Source organism: Notolepis coatsorum (genome assembly GCF_963971535.1).
Source record: "Notolepis coatsorum genome assembly, chromosome: 18".
NCBI lineage: Eukaryota > Metazoa > Chordata > Actinopteri > Aulopiformes > Paralepididae > Notolepis > Notolepis coatsorum.
The window spans coordinates 50,831,878-50,850,671 of record NC_140182.1 but is presented as its reverse complement, the minus strand read 5'-3'; the positions used below and the strand labels follow the sequence as shown (position 1 = coordinate 50,850,671).

Sequence of the window (18,794 nt, the reverse complement as noted above, 5' to 3'; positions counted from 1 at the left end):
AGGGTTTCTGCCCCGAGGAGCCGGTGACTCACATATCTGCTCATGCTGTCCTTCTCCTCCACCTTGCGCTTCTTGGAGTCCAGGCTGTAGTCGGAGGAGCTGCGGTGCTTCTCGCTGGCGGTGCGCAGACTGTCTGACGGGGAGATAGAGTTATTCTGCCGGGACAAAACGTGAAAACACAGGGCTTATTAGCGCTTCTTCATTCATAGTCAAATAAGAGTTGCATCCGTCTGGTTTCCATTCATGAGGAGGAGCAGCGGCTGCCAATCCACACACTAAAAATGTCTCGTTCACACACACACCACTGTGGACGGGCTCTTAAAGCAGGCAGCTGCAGGCCAGCTCCAAACAGTGCCCTGACACCAGCCAACCCCCATCCATCGAACACACAAGCCTGTCTCTGGCCGCACAACAGAACTGGCTGTTATCTCCGCTGAAGGGGGGGGCTTGTTTTCCAGAGCCGGGCTCCCTCCTCCTCCTCATAACCGGACAACAAACAGCCTCACAGGGACATGAGCAGTGTGTTGGTGCTGAACAGAGGCTCTTTCTCTGGATTCAGCAGTGTGTTGGTGCTGAACAGAGGCTCTTTCTCTGGATTCAGCCAGGCTGAGCGTGAGAGAGAGAGAGAGAGAGAGAGAGAGAGAGAGAGAGAGAGAGAAAGAGAGGGAGGGAGAGAGAGAGGGAGAGAGAGAGAGAGAGAGAGAAAGAGAGTGAGAGAGAGAGAGAGAGAGAGAGAGAGTGAAAGAAAGACGGGAGGAGGGGGAAGAGATGGGGGGGGGCATTGATTGCCATGGTGTGCTTGGGCACCATGTCAGTTCCACTCGGCTTTGAACGGCAGGCTTTGAGCTCCGACATAAAGAGGAGAGGGATCTATAACCTGCCGGTGGGCCTGGCAGCGCGGGCCTGGCTGCCGCCTCTTCACGGAGCCTGGCCTGCCCACACAGGCCGGGACAGCTCACTCCCAAGGCCAATAGAATGGGAGGACCTAGGCAGGTGTCCAGAGGCTTTCAGAGTTCTTTGCTATATACCCAGAAACAGTCAAGCCCCCCCCCACCCGTCCGACCCGTCCTCCGAGGTCCAACGGTGACGCCGCGGACAGAGTCACCCGCGGTGGTGAACAAAGGGCGATGGACGAGCGGTCCGGGCAAAGGGCCACCGTCTGCATAATGGCTGACCTTTAAAGACATGCTTAGCGTGACTCATTAACCAAAGTCACCACTCCGCTATCAGATGACCTGGGACAAGAGCGCGGCAACAAAACAGGCCCGATAATCGCCCCAGGAGTTCCATGTCTTCAGACATGACTGCACCCATTCAGCCCACGGAAACACAATCTCACAGGCCCATCACAAGTCATCAGAGATCGCAGCCATTCAAATAAATGCTTTAGCGGGTTCAGCCAGGCAAGGGGAGAAAGAGGGGGGGGAAAAAACTATTCTGCATTTGTGTTCATAAATATTTATCACAGGCAGAGGCGGAGGGAGAGAGAGAGAGAGAGAGAGAGAGAGAGAGAGAGTGTGCTGGACTGCTGGTAAACACACAGGAGACAGTGGGGGGATCAAATAAATCCTTTAAGAAGGGAAAGTCCAAGTCTTCCTTTAATTGTGATGAAATTACAGAGCTCCTAATCTCTCCCGCGTGATACGAGTCGCTTCCCCTCCTGGATTAAATGCACAGGGTTTATATTACAAACCTCATTTCCCATTAATCATTTTATTGAGAGCAGATTACAGCAGTGCATGAATGCGGCTTCAGCATGTTGTTAGCCAAGAATTTTCACTTGACATTTGCATGACATTAGAAATGGAAATGCGAGAGACAAAGCGCGTGGCCAGACTCTCCGCGCGGCAAGCGCGGTTCGGGAGACTCACCGTGCTCTCTGCGGCGATCCCGGAGGCGGGAGGAGGAAGAGGAGTAGGAAGAGGAGGAGGAGACGACAACGGCGAGCCGGGCGGGGTCGAACGGGGAAAAAGAGAAAAACAAGTCGGTTAGCATATCATAACAAATGCTGGCGGTTGAAGTGAGAGGTCTGACTGGGAGGCCCCTCTTATCAGCACCGCTGGAGCTGCTGAACAGCCGTGTGCAGGGAATGTACCAGCTCATTACCCAGAGAGAATGTGAGCAGACAGGACGGGCTCCTCACCTAAAAGGGCCTGAGGCTCCTGAACACCCCCCCCGCCCGCCCTCCCTCGCTTCACATCTGTTCACTAAGACGTTTAAAACAGAGACGACGTACATTTTGAAAACCTAAGATAATAAAGCGAAGGGTCTGAGCAGCTGCTCGGCGCTCACCTCTGTGCTCCAGGTCATGGTGGTTCTTCTCGTCCTTCACGGGGAGGTGTGCCTGGCTGCCCAGGGCGCCCAGCGCCAGCAGGCCCGAGCCGGCCCCCGGCACGGGGGGTATCCCGGGGGGCTGCAGGCCCGAGGGGTGGGGGGGCAGCTGGATGGGGGGGCCGTGGGCGGCGTGGGAGAGGTGCTGCGCTTGGAGCTGCTGCTGCTACAGACAGACGGGGAGAGAGACAGACGAGACAAAGCGAGTGGGTCGGGAGGGAGGGAAAGGGCAGCAAGACGCCACGCGCTAAACACCAGCCGCTCCGATAACCCCCCCCCCCCCCCCCCCTATTTGCTCCGCGCGGCCCGCGCAGATTATTAGCACATTCACACTTCTATTGCTGTGGGGATCAGAGGGCCGTCCGTCCCAGAGCTATTTTCATACCAGGCCAGGGTGGCATAAGCCCCGGATCTGGCCCGGGGAAAAAGCAAGTGAGGGGCTTCTAACCATCAACTGCTCAACACGTTGCACACCGGACCCTCAAGAGACTCGGCCCCGGCTCAACAACGGGAGTATTCATCATAACTGTATTAATGGACATGACACATCAAAAAGTCTCACACAGCCATGCTGCTGCATCCAGAGGAATCCAGAGTTAGCATTCCATGCAGAGTAAACTAGCGCTTTTCACAGTGCGGCACCACAGCCAGCGGTGAGTTGGGCCAATCCTCTTAGAGGAGAGGGAGGAAGCTGTCAGCCTGCGGGCTAAACAACTACCTGCTCTTTAAACACAGCTTGCTTTATTTACCCCCCCCCCCTCCCCCTCACATTCACATTCACAGGCCGGGATTAACAGTGCATGAGTCATCTGCACACCCAAACCTGGAGACGCAGAGGCCGCACCAAGTGCCAGCAGCTGTGTTAGTGTGTGTGTGTGTGTGCATAAAGAGAGAGACAGACAGACATTGTGTGTGTGTGTGCGGCTGCGTCTATGTGTGTAAGAGAGAGAAAGACGTGTGTGTGTGTCTGGGAGGCTGCTCCAGGGGTCCCATGCTGGCACTCAGTCAACCCTCCAATATTCTCATCAATATTTGAGAGGCAGGTGAAATGTATGAGAGTTAAAAGCCACTCAGTATGGAAGTAAGCAGTTTAAAGCAGTTTAAAGCAAGGTTAAATAATACTTAGCTGAGCCACCAATAAAGACATCAGCAATTTATTATACAGAGCAAGCTGAATAATGCAGCTGCTGTTATGGCACGCACTGCCTCGTTTTTTTACAAGACCCCAGTTCAATCACTGACCATTTACGGTCATTCCCAGAATATTAGGCACTTTGTAACGATCAGGGAGGCGGTCGGTCAGTCACATGGCTCAGTGCGATTAATCAGCCTAACGCCTGGAGAACGATTAAAATGTCATTCAATGGGTACGAATTGGCCATATATTCACAGTTTCATTATAAGACGAGGATGTTCAGTGGGTCTTATGAGGGCATGTGATCACAATATGTCCATTAAATTAAAAATAAATTTTAAAAAGTCCTATCTGGATGGGCGTTTTAATTGCTTATCGCTTTCCCCATTATCTGCACAGCAGGTAGAGTGGAGGGGAGTTGTGGAGTAGTGAGTAACTGGGGATATGGACCTGCAACCTTGCCCTCTGCTCCATAGGGCTGTCTATCCAATTAGAAAATGTGCATGAGCGGGAGTGAGTGAGTGAGTGAGTGAGTGAGTGAGTGAGTGAGTGAGTGAGTGAGTAAGAGAGAGAGAGAGAGAGAAGAGAGAGAAGAGAGAGAGTAAGAGACAGAGAGACAGGGAGAGTTATGATATGATGTCCATGAGGGAAATTAAGCAGCAGTTCATTGGCAGGGGAGAGCCATCCCTGCTCATTGTGTTTAATGAGGCACTGATGGCTAATATGCATGGCTGATCAGCCAGGGCCCTCATTAGAAGGCCAGCGGTGAAGACAATAATAAATAAAGAAAGGAGGCTGTGGCCCATTCCCTCTAATTTAATATTCCTCCATAAAGACCGGGTCTTGTGCTCATTGTTTGTCTCAGGGTGAATACAGCTACCGTAGTCATTCACTGCTTAAGACATAGAAAAGACTAGCAGGAAAATTAGGCACATCTGTTGTGAACTGACTATAGTGAAACACACATCAACACGCGCAGGACTAGTTGTCATGCAACATGCACAAGCCTTTCAAGCTCCTACACACACCACACCCACACACCCACACATCTCTGGAAGCCACTGACCATGAGAGCTGGATAGCCAGCTTGCTGCTGCTGAGGAGAGTAGAGTAGAGTAGAGTAGAGTAGAGGAGGAGAGTAGTAGAGTAGAGGAGGAGAGTGGAGGAGGAGAGTAGAGGAGGAGAGAGAGGCTGGTCAGAACTACAGCTGGAGGTCTGGATACCCCCCCCCCCACACACACACCAGACACAATTAAAATGGCATTGAAGCGAGGGATGGAATTAATGTAGCTTTTTGTAAAGAAGATAACCTTGGTTTGTCATCCCTTGTTTCATGTCATTTAAACAAACGGCCAACACATTGAAGGTAGCTGATCACTGGTGGTGAAGTGGGCTAAGTTGAACTGCTCCTTAGCAGACCTCCATGTTGAGGGGTCTTTCTAATCAAGCAGCCGCCACCACCACCACCAGTCAGCAGTATCATCTCTCCTCCACCACCAGCTGTCCTAGATGCATCCTATTAATGGCCCTGAACCCATCAATAAGGCATGCCTCTGTCTCCTGGCTGCTGCCTGTCTGCCTGCCTGGCAAGCTCTCTCGCCTCACCTTGTCGTACAATATGCATGAGGCCTTTGGCATGCCTACAGAGCTACTCCTCAATGAATAACTAATGGGAACGTATTCGTAAACATCGCTACATTTCCATTCCCACCAACGTGGTACGAGAAGCGTACCTGAATGTTTCATGGTGCTGGAAAAGGGCCAAATTGGTCCACATACGTAAATCATGAATGGACCGCGGCAACGTCTGCAACCGTCTCCAGCCAGACGAGGACTACCAGACGGCGAGAGTGAACCGATCACATCTCCACCAATTACAACATTCTGGGGGCGTCCTGGTGGCACAACAGGTTATGGTGTGTGTGCACCATGTAGTTACAATGTCGTGGGTTCAAATCTAGCATGTCAGCTCTCTCCGTCATTCCACACTGCTTTCTGATAAAAAGCAGAAACACCTTAAAAACAACTGAATATTTAATTCAAATATATTCTACCTTACATAACATAACATAAATATGTAGTTACCACTAACCAATGTGGCTTTCTGGAGATTAGCAGCCTAGCCTAGTATGACTCAGCAAAGGTTATGAACCATCTGCTTCAGTCCAGGAGATAAAAACTAAAAACAACAAGAAGAAAACAAATAGCTTTCCATCACCTCAAGACACACCTACTCAAGAGAAATTCCAGGGAGCCTGGAATTACCCTGGAATGAAAGGTCACAGAAGGGGCATTAATTGAATTCCAATATGCACCTCCAGTCATCTAGTCAGCCATCCCAGTCAGCCTCCTGTGCATGCTAAAGACCACGTGAAGCAGAGAGGCCTGAACTCCCAGTAATAAGACCACTGATAGCACAAGCTTTGTATTTGGGGGGGGGGGGGCACCAATCAGTTCAGTGGGAGGAGGACAGGCTGGCTGCTGGTGATCAATGAGGAGCAGATGGTGGCTTGAGGCTGTGATGAAGACCATACATTACTGGCTGGATGCGGCGGAGCAGACTGCAGGACTTAGAGCTGTACTATAGTGGGACTGCTGCGTGTGCTCGTCTCAGGCTAGCTAGCAGCACTGGCTGGCTTCCACCCAACCTCTCTGCCTTTAATTCCCACAGCTATCCAGGTCAGCAGTGAGGGATGAGCCTCCTCGTTAAAACCTTAGCCAATTAAAGCAATACAGGCTGCGAGGGGGATCTCATGAGCTCCCAGCCTCCCATCTATAAACACACAACAAGGCAGTGAAGATACCGCTGAGACTAGCGCTGGAACAGCACACCAGGCGTTCTGCTATAGTGGAACTGCTTACTTGCATTCATTCTTCAAATAAAAACCACCACAACAACTAAAACTAGGGCTGTCAATATTACTGCGTTCATTTTTCAGATTAATTTGAAAACCTTAACGCCTTAAAAGAAATGTACGCAATAAATTGCGTTACCCTTTTTGACCCCAACCACCTTCCAAAGCTTCAACATTCTGTCGTGTGGGCTGGTGTGTTCCTGATCATTCTGACACACAAAGCAGGATGAGTCACCAGACATCCCCTGAACGTCTAATTTCATTATACAAAGTTTCCGAACTGGCTTTTGGATGAAACCATCTTGTATAAACGATGCAGTGATGTACTGTCTTTCCCAGTGAAGCAACACATATGGAGTAACATTACACAGGTTGAGCTACGCTATGTAGTTATTGTTATGTAGCAGAGATTGTCCTAAGGAGTAGTTTGCCAGCAAAGATATTGTGATATCAGTGAACAAAATCACCACTCAACGTTATTGAAGACTCCTGTGACCCATAAGTTCTTATGATTACTTTCTCTAACCATTTTCTCACGTGTTTCTTATGACCGTAGCCCCTACAGATGCATTTTGCTACATATTTTGTAACCTGTGTTAATCGTGATTAGTGCGAGCCTATCATGCAATTAATGCATTAAAGACAAATGTATTGATCGACAGCCCTAAAAAGTTAAAACATTGATAGATTGGAACAGAAATTAGTCAAAAGTCATCAGCTGCTGTTATCGTTAAGTCATAGGGGCAAATCTGCACGTTATCTTAGAACAATGGCTGAACACCTTGTAATGGCTGCTCGGTTTCGCCCCAGTCTAAGGACGGTATGACCGGGATGGATCAGTGAAAACCATTGATAACGGCTTTCCTTCTTCCACTGGGAAACAAATTGTCATTTTGTTTTAAGGAGTTGAGGACGTGTCAGAAAAGACTCTGTGCAGGTTTGCCCCGTAGCCAAGTCAAATGAAGAGGAATAAAAGGGAGTATACACACGGTGAGAGGCAGATTGGGAAGTCCACGTACCCCGATGATGGCATTCAGCTCAGTCATCGTCACCTGCTTAGCCCTCTCCACTGCCTGAGCAACCTGCTGTTGGTGCTGGGGGACAATGAGAAGAGGACATGCTCAGCGGGACACATAAACACCTATCACACACGTTTAACTTGTCAATTTCACGCTTAACATTCAGAGCCTTTACTGACATCTTATTAAAAAAGTGTCATTAACAATTACTCAAAAACGTCTAACCTTAAGGTTTTGAAAAAGGTTACTTTTTGGAACGCAGAGTTTGTGACAAATTAAGCACAGTGACAAGCCCCTACTGGTTTGTCTGGCGGTGAGAGAGGTATGACATTGTGCGGTGGGAGCGTTCAGAAGAAACTCACCTCTTGTGACAGGAAAGGCATAATTTGAGCTAAAATTGCATTGAGCCGTTTGGCAATCTCCGTCTGGAAAACAAAAGAGAGGAGCACGGTTTAGACGGCGAGGCACAAGGCAGCCGGTGACATCATATAACCCCCATTTAATGTTTACACCGATTAAGTCAATTACCGCGGCAATCAGAACTGCTTGACTCAACATCCTCTAAACAGCATGATATTGACATTTGAAATATTTAAAACATTAGGAGAGCCCAGGGGGATGGAGCACAGCTGTGCTGAGAGTGCACTCCACACTAAACGGATATGAGCAGGCGGAGTGCTGCCGTGTTAAGAGCATCCTCTTCCACTCTGCCCGCCTTCCCCTCATCCTCCTCTACTGCCGTCCTGCAGTTAACCTCAGGCAGACTGTAAACACCCAACCACACCCAGGAAGTCAGCCCCGCCGGCCACACTTCCCTGTGTATTTACACCACACCGATGATGGGGAGTCTAATTACACACTGCCTTTAGCTGATGAATAAGCAACGTGCACGACTACAGACCATAATGACCTTTAGGGCAACGTGTTCACCTCAGGTCTGTGATCAATACCATTAGAGGACAACTACTGGCCTGGAAATGTTAGCGCGGTCCTCTCTAAAGCCTGCTCTTTCCGAGACTCGAGTCTCGGCCATTTCTCATAGCAGTAAACCGCTCCTCCACCCCCTCACCCTCCTCCTCCTCCTCCCCAGCCTCCCATCCATCCACGGGAGCCCCGCCTCCATTCTTCTGCCCGTCTACCCACTGCCATGGCAACGACTGGAGCCCTATCTCGCCGGGATCATTATGCAAATGGCACCTCTGCTTGACCGTAACAGGCTTTAAAATCATATTACGTGCTCGGAGGCAGGTCATTAAATTGAATTTTCAGCCTGTCGATCAGATGAACACAGCAAATGAATGGGAGCTAAAGAGAGCGTCGGGCGGGTGGGGTGGGGGGGTAAAACACTGGCCAGGCAGCGGATGACAGCAGGGCGGACAACAGCAGCGTCGAAGGTTGAAGTAGAAAAAACAACAGCCAAACCTACATCATCTGTGGAATTTATGAGCTGCAGGTCAAGCCACGGCCACAAGCAGAACACAAACACATCACAGGGGTTTTCTCCTATTTCTCATTCGGAGCAGCAACACACAATGTACTTTAGAGATCGCCAGCTTATTTATTACACATGGCAGAAATGGCAGGCGCTTTTTTTAATTTATTTTTTGCAGCAAGACATATTACCTCTGAGCGGAGCCAGCGAGATCGGAGAGTAATGTCCGACGGAACGAGCCATGCGGTGGGGGGGGGGGGGTCTACAGCGCCGCGGACGCTTGGCTGAGTGGGCCAGTGTGGGACAAACAGGCTCGGGTTTAATATCAGATGGGAGCAAAACACAGGCCTGGAACCACACGCACTCATCTGGAAGTAATAATACGGTAGCATGGAGAGTGTGAAACGGAAGGGCCGGAATTCATCGGCCAACTCCACTGTTCCTTTTCCTCGCGGCCGATTACAAAACGACCCACAATTCCACAGTCGCAAACAAAAACATGTGATCTATATCTAATAATGAAGTGATGAAAGGGTCGGAGAGGTTTTACGGGCATTAACGCTGGGTAGTAAGTGCTCTAGCAAGAGCTCAAGAAAGCTCTCAGAAATGGTTGAAAAGCTGCAGAGCTTGTATAATCCTTGTTTGTTGAGATAAGCCATGTCAATAGCGGTCGAACATTTGACAGGATTTGTGAAAAGGCCTCGAGCGAGCACAGTCCGTCCCTCCGAAGCTTAGTGTCATGGCGACAGCTGGTGGAGAGAGGTCAGGAGGTCACCGCTCCAACATGGCCTCCCGACAACTGGCTGTCTTCTCCACTCTTGCAACACAACCACACGACCGACACGCAGTCGGCCGACCGGCGATCGCCAGAGATGGACACGGTGATCAGGAGAGCGGGACGGGGAGGGAGCGAGGGTTTCCACTTCTACTGGCAGATAGAAGCAAGGCTGTTGTCGCTTTAAGCAGATGACAGCCGGGCCCTCGAGAGGCCAGCTCTGCGCTCAGCTACACAATTACAGGTACTCGGACCTGTCTAGCACCACTTTAAGAGCACTCTCACCAGCCTGTCAGCGGCCTGCAGAACGCTATTCTTCTGTTGCTATCAGCAATGGGGGAAAAATGGAGTGGGACACTGATGAGCATTAAATATACAGGGAAAACAACTCATGGCTCTGGTCACGTGATCCATCCATAAACAATACTTGACCCAGTCAGATTGAGAGGGCCTCCAATTTGTCCAAGATGACAGCATTCTCTCCCGCTCTCTCTCTGTCTCTCTCCCTCCCTCCCTAGTAACAAGTAAATTGGGCCTTTTCTTCAGTAGGGCCACATTGAGACGTCACGCCAGGCCTCAGAGTCTGGGTTAGTGTGCAGCCGGGTTCGGGCCAAATTGTTAATTGACATCTGAATTTACCTGCATCGATCTGTTCCGACCCCACGGCCAGGAGACAGTCTCTAAATGGATGCATGGATCATTACAATGATTTAACCTCTGCATCATCAGCAGTCCCACAGGGTTTCTGAAGGAATGTAGACGGCAACCTTCAAAGCGTTAAACCTAGTCTAACAACAACAACAACGCATGACCATCTAATAATAGTAATGAAATATATATATATACATTTAATATCATCATTACACTACTGTCTAGCTGAGTGGACCCGACTCTGAATGACTGCACTGCTCCGCTCCCAGCCCCAGGCCAGATGACTGATGAGAGGATAAGGGGGGGGACTCGTCATCACTACACTCCTTTTGTAAGAGCACTGCAAACTCGCTCCTCGGCCGGCCAGGTTTGTTTTGGCCCCCAGTACGGGGAGATAGTTAGCTCCTTAGCAAATAATTCCTTGAGGCCCGAAGTATAAATCATTCATCTCTCAACGAGCTCCAATGCCCCGCAGCTAACCAACACACACACACACACACACACACACACACACACTCTGGCTCTACGTGGCTCCACACATCTGTGTTACGTTACAACAGGTAACAGCCACTAGTTAATCCTCCAAACCGGTTGTGCTTTACCAAACCCTGCACGCCCCGCACCCCCACATGGAAATAAGCACCAGACATGGTAATTGCTGGCTGACATCAGAGGACATCAAATTAGCTGTATGTTCCTCCATAGTGCCGCGGCTGGCAGAGAGGATCAGACAGCACTACCGCATCGACAGCCCATCTGAGCTGTGCTGGTATGCGTCCTGAAAGCCGCATTATGCCGACACACAGTAATGAAAAAGGCACAGTTAGAGGAATGGATTTCCTCACTACAAAATAAATCCCCTGGCAGGGAAATAATATGCCTATGTGCATCCAATAATCTGGCGGCCCAACCTCGCCTGTTGTTAACCACTCGCCCGTCTCCTCCTCCCCCCCTGCCTGGGCGGAGGGTAGAGGGTTGGTGTTCTAAGCTGGGGTCAGTTGGGGGGGGGGGGGGGTAGAGGGCTGGGGTTCTAAGCTGGGGTTGTGTGGGGGGAGGGGTAGAGTGCTGGGTCGGTGGGGCCCACACTGACTGTTTGCTCACAAACACACCGTTCAGCAGGTTAGGGCCTCACTGATGAATTATTCAAGCTCTTCCATCAGCTCTGTTGAGGTTCCTGATAAAAGTCAGACGCTAAAATGGATCAGTCGATTAACCTGTTTACACAGAGGCAGCCTGCCGCCCCCCGGCCCCTCCCCCATCCTGCTGCCGGGCAGTGCCGGCCCATCCCCCCTCCGCGCTCCTCTCTCCCCTGGCTGGAGATAAGTGCCCGACAGAAGCCATCAGAGCGGCCGCAGCCCTGACAGACATGTGGCAGCGTGACACCCAGAGGGCTGATGGATCACCCCACCACTCCAGTCCGCCATGTCCCCGCGGCCGCCATTAACCTCCGCAGGCTGCTGGAGGAGGGACGGCCGCTGCAGAGAGCCTGGGGAATCTAAGGATTACCCGCTCGCATGTTACTTATCACTGCAAGCGCACCAATACAATTGATCCTAAGAAGCCATATCAATGGGGATGGAACTTCCTATTGGTGAGAAAAGCGTCAAGTCAGCCAAGGCCAGAGCACATAAAACGCCAGAGGAAAGGACTTTTACCCCCTTCTGTAATTAATGCCTTCCTTAAAGAAAATCACTGACATAGCAGCAGCCCTCTCCCTTTAATCAGCAAGTCAAAGGCCGGCACTGCCAAAGTCTGCCTTTAATCTTATCAAAAGCCGTTAGGCAAATCTACCTTTACACCACCGGCAGATTCCAAAGGCAAAGCAGTGGTGTTAGCATACGTGCTGCTAGTGCGTCTGAGGCCAGTGCATCGCCTACATGTGCAGTGACCCCTGTCTGTTTACAGCCCACTACCGTCAACACACAGTTCACTTCACAGCCTTATGAGTGGCTCCCGTCACACTGGGGGAGTGTGGACGACGGGGAGTGCCACCCCCCCCGCCCTCCGTCACTAGACACAATCGGCCGTATTCACACGCCGACCATTTTGTTCTTATGTCACGCGTTCACACGCCGGCCCGTTTACTCTTATGTCATGCCCTAAGGAATCCCAACCAGAGCATGACATAAGAGCAAATGGTGCTGAGCTGAAGGAGAACTGGGACCCGGTGGCACCTACCTGTTTGTGCATCTCTATGTTCAGCCCGTAGGACATCTCGTAATACTGCAAAGGAAAGACAACAACAACTTGGGTTAGTTCATTTACTCTCCCGACGACTTGAAATCAATTAGTCACTCTCTACAGTCAAGTTGCGCCGACACTCGCGAATGTAATTACCGCAAAATCCTTTAAAAAGAAATGAGGCGCTTCATTTGCATACCATCAGCAAAATAATGATAACGTAACACAAATTGTACTTACAAATCTAGTTAGGTCATCAATATTCTAATAGATCGCTACAATATTCAACGTCTGCGTTTAATAGCATTAAAAAGACCAGAGCGATTTGATTTAGGGCCTAAACGCCCACACGGCTTCAAGCGAGACAAAAACACGATGGGCTTAAATGCCCCGGGGATGTGAGGGGACAGTAACGGCACAGAAACGGTACAGCCGGCGGTGAATATCTGCACCGGCGCGAGTCGATGGGTCTTGGTGTCTGTGGTGGCTGACACACCGCCTGGAAGAAAGGGCTTAGAATTATTGATCAACACCTTAAACCCTGGGATGCCTGTTTACTCAAGCCTAATGCCGTTACTCAACACTCTCCATATTTCGGGGGCCTTGGTCAGTGCGCCGCGGCTGAAACGTAATCCCGCAGAGCCCTACGCAGAGTCGCGGTCGGGGGGGGCAGAAATGGCTTTCCAGTCAGCGTCTATTTGATGAGGCCGTTGCATTATTCAGTCCATTAGCTTCTTCGAAAATTACTCTCAAACAAGAGAGCCATTCTGTCTGAGATCAGAGCCCCGGAGCACCGGCGTAACCCGACACCCGGGGCCCACAGTGCCGCTCGGCTGTGGGATACTTCCCTCCCGTGTTTACCTAACCTCCTCCCTGTCAGACTGACATGTTTTTTCCTGTGAAAAGAATGTTTAACTTCAGTCTCAATGTATTGGTTTAAGTCATCCCCCTGTGTGTTTACCTAGGATAACAGAATACACTGCTGTGGAAGAACCCTTTGATTGCGTCACGTCGCCTCCAACACAAAAATGTGTTTCGAAAAAGGCACACCTTGTTGTATGCACTGCTAAGATGTACGCTAGCTCATTTTGGTTTGCGCCAAAACCATAGGGGCTGATTTAGTACAAAATAAACTGCAGCCTGAATCCACCACACGTCCTCCATTTTGTTTGCAGTGGTGCATTTCCCCCCACATGCTGCTCTGGCCCTCCTCCCATCAGCTCACACCTAATTTATGGCCGTGCATATGTCTGAGCGCAGCGTCTCCAAGGAGAATAATCAGATCAGCACACACAGAGAGGGCAACGCTGCAGTCATTGACCCTTAAGAGATCATGGGCGTTCTATAATGGAGCCACAGCCCACTGCTGCCTGCCTGTCAGGCAGGCTTCTCCTGCAGCGACCAGCTAACTGAAGACCACCCCCCCCCCAGGCCAGGGGCTTTCTCTGGGCCCCTGTTACCTGAAGGCTCAGCCACACACTAACCACTGCACAGGTAAACACAATGGCTTGCTCCACCCCACCCATGTACTAGGATCCTCTACAAGCCTCACAATTTGGAAGCATAATTGCTCCCTATTGTAACATAATCTTACCATGACATAGTGGCGCTGCATCTCGGTCTTCTCATTGGCCAGTTTGTCATACTCCACCTTAAGACTAAAATAGAAGACAAGGTGTCAATTTTCCAGCGTCTCTGGCCCTTTCAATAAATCACTCACTCTTAACTGCTTGGACGCAGCGTGCAGAGGATGAAAATTGCAGACTTTGTCGTAGTCCGCCCCCACACACACACACACTGAATATTAGACGACACACAGATGACAGTCCTCTGGGACATTCTGAAGATGTGCAACGTTCACAGTAACACACTGATATTTTAGTTTTTAAAGCGTTTACCTGTGGTACTGCGCTTGCAGGAACTGGAATTCATCTTTAATCCTATCACAGGACTCTGCTACAGTGAATTTGAAGCCAGGTTGGCCTGGTTGATGTGGAGCCTGAAACAGTGTGGCAGAATAAAATAAAGCCCATCAAAACAGTGGCAGGATTCTTGTTTTTATACATCTTGTTCTCGATGGGGGCATTAATACTTCATACATGAGGCTTAACTTTGAAGTAACTTGCAGTAAGTAAGGGATTACAAACGCATAGAGGTGGCTCTACTTTACAGCCAAAACAGCACAATAGTAATGCAGCATAAACTCACTAACATGGGACAATGAAATGACATTTTATTAATTTCTTTTTTATAAATGCTTTACAAATCGCCACCTAAATATTCAAAAAGGCCACATGGCCATATGGATGAGTATGTAAACAAACTTCTCTGGCATGGAACGCCTGCCTCCATGACAGTGGTAGAGTCAATTATTTTGTAGTGCGTCGTAAATGCATTATAATATTAACTGAAAACGTTATGAGTTGTAATTCTATTCTATGCAATTCAGTTATAGGCTAAATGTATCCGTTCATTGGTGCAAATTGCCTAGACAAGCAGCTTCAGACTGCTTCTCAGTCATCATGTTATACATTCACCTATGAAATGTCAGAAAATATGTGGGCTACTGTATCTATAGAGGAAACGCGTCTTACCGGATGTCGGCCTTGTGGATACATCTTGAAATGTATCCTTTGTTTATCTATCCACCAAACGGGTCCTTAGGTACAATTGATGATATTTGGTCACTGGTTCGCCACTCTCACGACAGGGGAACAAGATGTGGTCGGTGGTGGGGGGGGGGCGTCAAAATCCTCTAATGCTAAATCCTTGACGACGCGGTTTAATCTTAAGAAGAAAAAAAGAAAAAAGAATAATGCTACTGTACAGGCAGTGTATTAAGCTCTCTCTGGCTAATAACAACAAAAGAGGCGAAAACCCTCGCAATCATAGAAAGAAAATGCAAACTGCATTTTTTTTTCTATTATGACCTTATTCAGTCAGTTGCTCAGTGATACAATAAATACAAAACAATATCCTCCACTCGCCATTCACAAAGTAATAAACACAAAATTATGTATGCCACGAATAACCCTCTAATAATCAACTGCTGGGTGGTTTGCTCGTTCGGCTAACAATCTTCAATGTCAAAATAACCAATCTTTGGTACAAAAGAAACCCTTCCTTCGCGTAAAGACGGGACCGTGGCAGCAGCTCTATAGTAGCCGCTAGTAGTCCGAGCTGCAGGGTGGTATCAGGGATGAACCGTCGGGCTGTTGACGGGCGGACCCGTAAATGCGGACGAGAAATCAAAACCACTAATACGTACCAGTGTGTCTTAAAACGTCGGGCCGATTTCTCGAAGGGAGAAAAAAAGTACATTCATGCGTTTAATCCTCTCCGGTGAACGGACGACGAATGCAGTCCTCGACAAGCATCATCTTCTCTACAGAGCCATTTATTACAGGTAATAATAAATGGCTCTGCCTCTCCAGAGCGCACGTCTCCAGCTCGATGACTAGAGAGAGCTACTCTCCGAGTTCGGAGAATTCGGTGCGGTCGGGACTCTCGGTTTAAACTAATTTCTTCCTCGCCGCGAACCTCCCAAGGAATGTGCCGTTTGTGTGGCAGGGTAATCCCAAAATATGTTTTCCCCAAATCTTTCTTCCGATTTGAAGAGGTTTGAAATTCTTTTTAAAAGCGTAACATGGTACTCCACGATCTCACATTTCCCCGTGTTGTCCGGCTCCCCCCGTGTGCCACACACAGGCAGTAGGGCTGGACTAGCCGTGGCAGCGCCTATCTGTCCAATCGCATTACTCCGAATGGAATACGGCTACATCTGCCTATCGGAGAACGACGGGCCCCACGTGGGGTTCAATGATACATGACATCATCCCATGGATTTACAAGATCATTCTCGTCGTGTACAACAACACTGTGTCGACGCTGATTTTTTTTTACAAAATATTTTGAAATGTATTCATATATATCGGTATATGTCGTGTTTAATAATAATAATTATAATAATAATAATGGGAGTTTATATAAGAGATGGGATTGTAGCATGCAGACATTGTTACATTTTCTATCCATAAAAAGGTTACTGTGGAACACACAACTTCCTAGCACCACGTTACAATGAAATATCATTAGATATTCCAAGGAAAAGTCCTAAAATGTGACGAAACTACACCAAAATATACAGACTAAAATCCATCTACATGAAGGACACACTAGTAGTGTCTGTGTCCAGTCGATCGACGACAACAACCACCAAATATGTGCCATAAATTGTTTGCTTGAGTTGCGCTCGAGTTTTACAAAACATATTCGTGTGACTACCTATCAGCATCTGTGTGATAGCTAGCTGTATGCTGTGGGGAATGAGATGATTGCTTTTGTCTGATATGAACATCAGCCATGTCTGAGCACGAGAGCAGAGAGAGAGAGCACAGCCTATCGCTTGTTTTGAAGGTTCACTCTCCCCCACGTGGGACTTATTCTGTGGCTTTAAGGCTTCTCGTCCAATCGCTGCGCGGTACACTTACTTGCCGGCTTGCGATTGGTCGGGTTATGTCAAGCCTGTCATTCAAGGAGCCGCGTTGTCAATCAATACCACGCGGGGTCAAGCGCTGACAAATGCCTGTGCTCCTCGGTCCTCTGCCTGTGAATAGTGCCTGGAATGGCTGCTTAATTAGCTTCGAATGGCTTTTCTCTCCAGTTCAAACAATCTGTTACCACCACGTGGTAATGAGAGCCTACATTAAACAAAGGAAAAAGGGAAGCATGTAAACAGTTGTAACATTACAACCTGTAGTTTTGCTTTACTTATAGGCCCATATAATAAGCAGGCAAAATAATCTCGTTACTGTACCTTTACTGCAAAGGCAATCAACCCATTCTCACATCAAACAGGACTGAAATGAAAACGTGGAATGATGTAGTGCTTTAGTTTTCAAAATAATCAAGGAAATACATATTTAAATATTCCTGTTACTATTAGTTTTTGCTCTCCCTTGAATGTGTATGGATAAAACAAATCTTGTAGACTATAACAAGCAAATAACACCATCAATTTAGTATATGTGATATCAAGTCAAGGAGAAGAAGAAGATGATGAAGAAGAAGAAGAAGAACAACAATAAGATGAAGTGGTCTGGCCTGTCTTACACTTGCACTTCACACTAGCAAAAGCCATGTTGACATTTGGACACATGTAAAGACACATGTAAAGACACGTAGCCTGACGTGGGACGGCATGCAGGTAAAACCAGAAGGCCTTTGTGCACCTTGTCCGCTCACTCTCCCACTCTCATTACTATGCATTCTCAAAGAACAAAAAAAAACTACCAAGCATTCAATCCGAGTATCAAGGATCAGGTGGCTTGTTTTTTTGGCATTCGTGATCACCAGGCACAGTCGCGGCTATGTCAAAATGTGTGATTGCCCAACACAGTCTAGTTACTTGCCATTCTTGTCAGCCGCCGTGAGGTTGTGGGATGACTGTGTTATTTCCTAAAGTATAGAGGCAGCCTGTGAGAAACTCAAGCACACACAAGAGCTGGCAGGCTAATCTCACCCAGGCACCCCTCATGCTTTTCAATAGAGAGTGCTTGGATTAAAGGCAACAAAAGGCTGGGCCCAACCCCAGGGAGAGGTGGGGGGGGGGCTCCGCCCACCTCCTCACTGTTTATTTACACAGAAAGCCCAGCCTCGGTGAAACTCCCACCCTCAGGCATTGCACACTGGCCTATTTGCCGAGGTGGCTCTAATTCTTTACAGAACAGGGATTGTCCCCCTCTCCCCCTCACTCCTGCCACTTTGAACCGAGCAGCGACTCACTTCCACATGTAACGGCTCAGGCCATGGTTACACTGGTGAATACAGCAACGTTTTTGTTGCTGAATGATTACGTTTGCTGTCCAAGATAAAAAGAAACACCGTTTTGGCAGGATAACGCGTTGTCCTATACTGGCAACGCTGAAATTGTGTTTCCGTTTTGGATACTCGCCAAAACTCGCAGACAATGGTGCCATGTAATCTGCGCAAGCCGGATACGGAGCCGTTGTTGCTCAACGCCCATGCGCAGTAGAGACCTGCACGCTTATTTCCAGTGTTTACAGCAGAGCTGTCCCAAGGAGCTGCGGCTACCATGTGTTGTCAAGTTGTTGTTATAAGGAGCCCAGTCCAAGCTACAACAGTCTGCATTCCCTTAACAATTGTTTGTATTGAGCCGTATTGTACCCATTCTGCAATCTGTTAAATAAAGTTTACATCCATTCATTCTGCTAGCATTAACGTTACCAAGCTGCTAGCCACAATGCTATACTGTTATACTGGCATATCCCAATCACGTTAGCACGTAAGCTAACAAACTTCGCTGCTTGCCACAATGCTATACTTTTATACTGGCATATTCCAATCACGTTAGCATGTAAGCTAACAAAATCGGCGACAATCTTTTTGTGAGACT

At 48.6% G+C, this 18,794-nt stretch overlaps 1 protein-coding gene across 1 annotated transcript in view; it reads right to left on the bottom strand.

Annotated features, from left to right (window-relative positions):
• Positions 1 to 16,059, bottom strand: part of tle3a (TLE family member 3, transcriptional corepressor a) — a 32,070-nt gene extending 16,011 nt beyond the window's left edge. Inside the window, exons 1-10 of the mRNA XM_084335468.1 lie at positions 15,648 to 16,059; positions 14,974 to 15,166; positions 14,278 to 14,378; positions 13,974 to 14,037; positions 12,377 to 12,421; positions 7,703 to 7,765; positions 7,311 to 7,415; positions 2,293 to 2,497; positions 1,872 to 1,879; positions 33 to 155 (exon numbers count right to left, since the gene is read on the bottom strand). Of these exons, the coding sequence (XP_084191594.1) occupies positions 33 to 155; positions 1,872 to 1,879; positions 2,293 to 2,497; positions 7,311 to 7,415; positions 7,703 to 7,765; positions 12,377 to 12,421; positions 13,974 to 14,037; positions 14,278 to 14,378; positions 14,974 to 14,997 (738 nt within the window). The 5' untranslated portion in view covers positions 14,998 to 15,166; positions 15,648 to 16,059. The remainder of the gene's footprint in view (positions 1 to 32; positions 156 to 1,871; positions 1,880 to 2,292; positions 2,498 to 7,310; positions 7,416 to 7,702; positions 7,766 to 12,376; positions 12,422 to 13,973; positions 14,038 to 14,277; positions 14,379 to 14,973; positions 15,167 to 15,647) is intronic.
• Between the last annotated feature and the right edge of the window lie 2,735 nt (positions 16,060 to 18,794).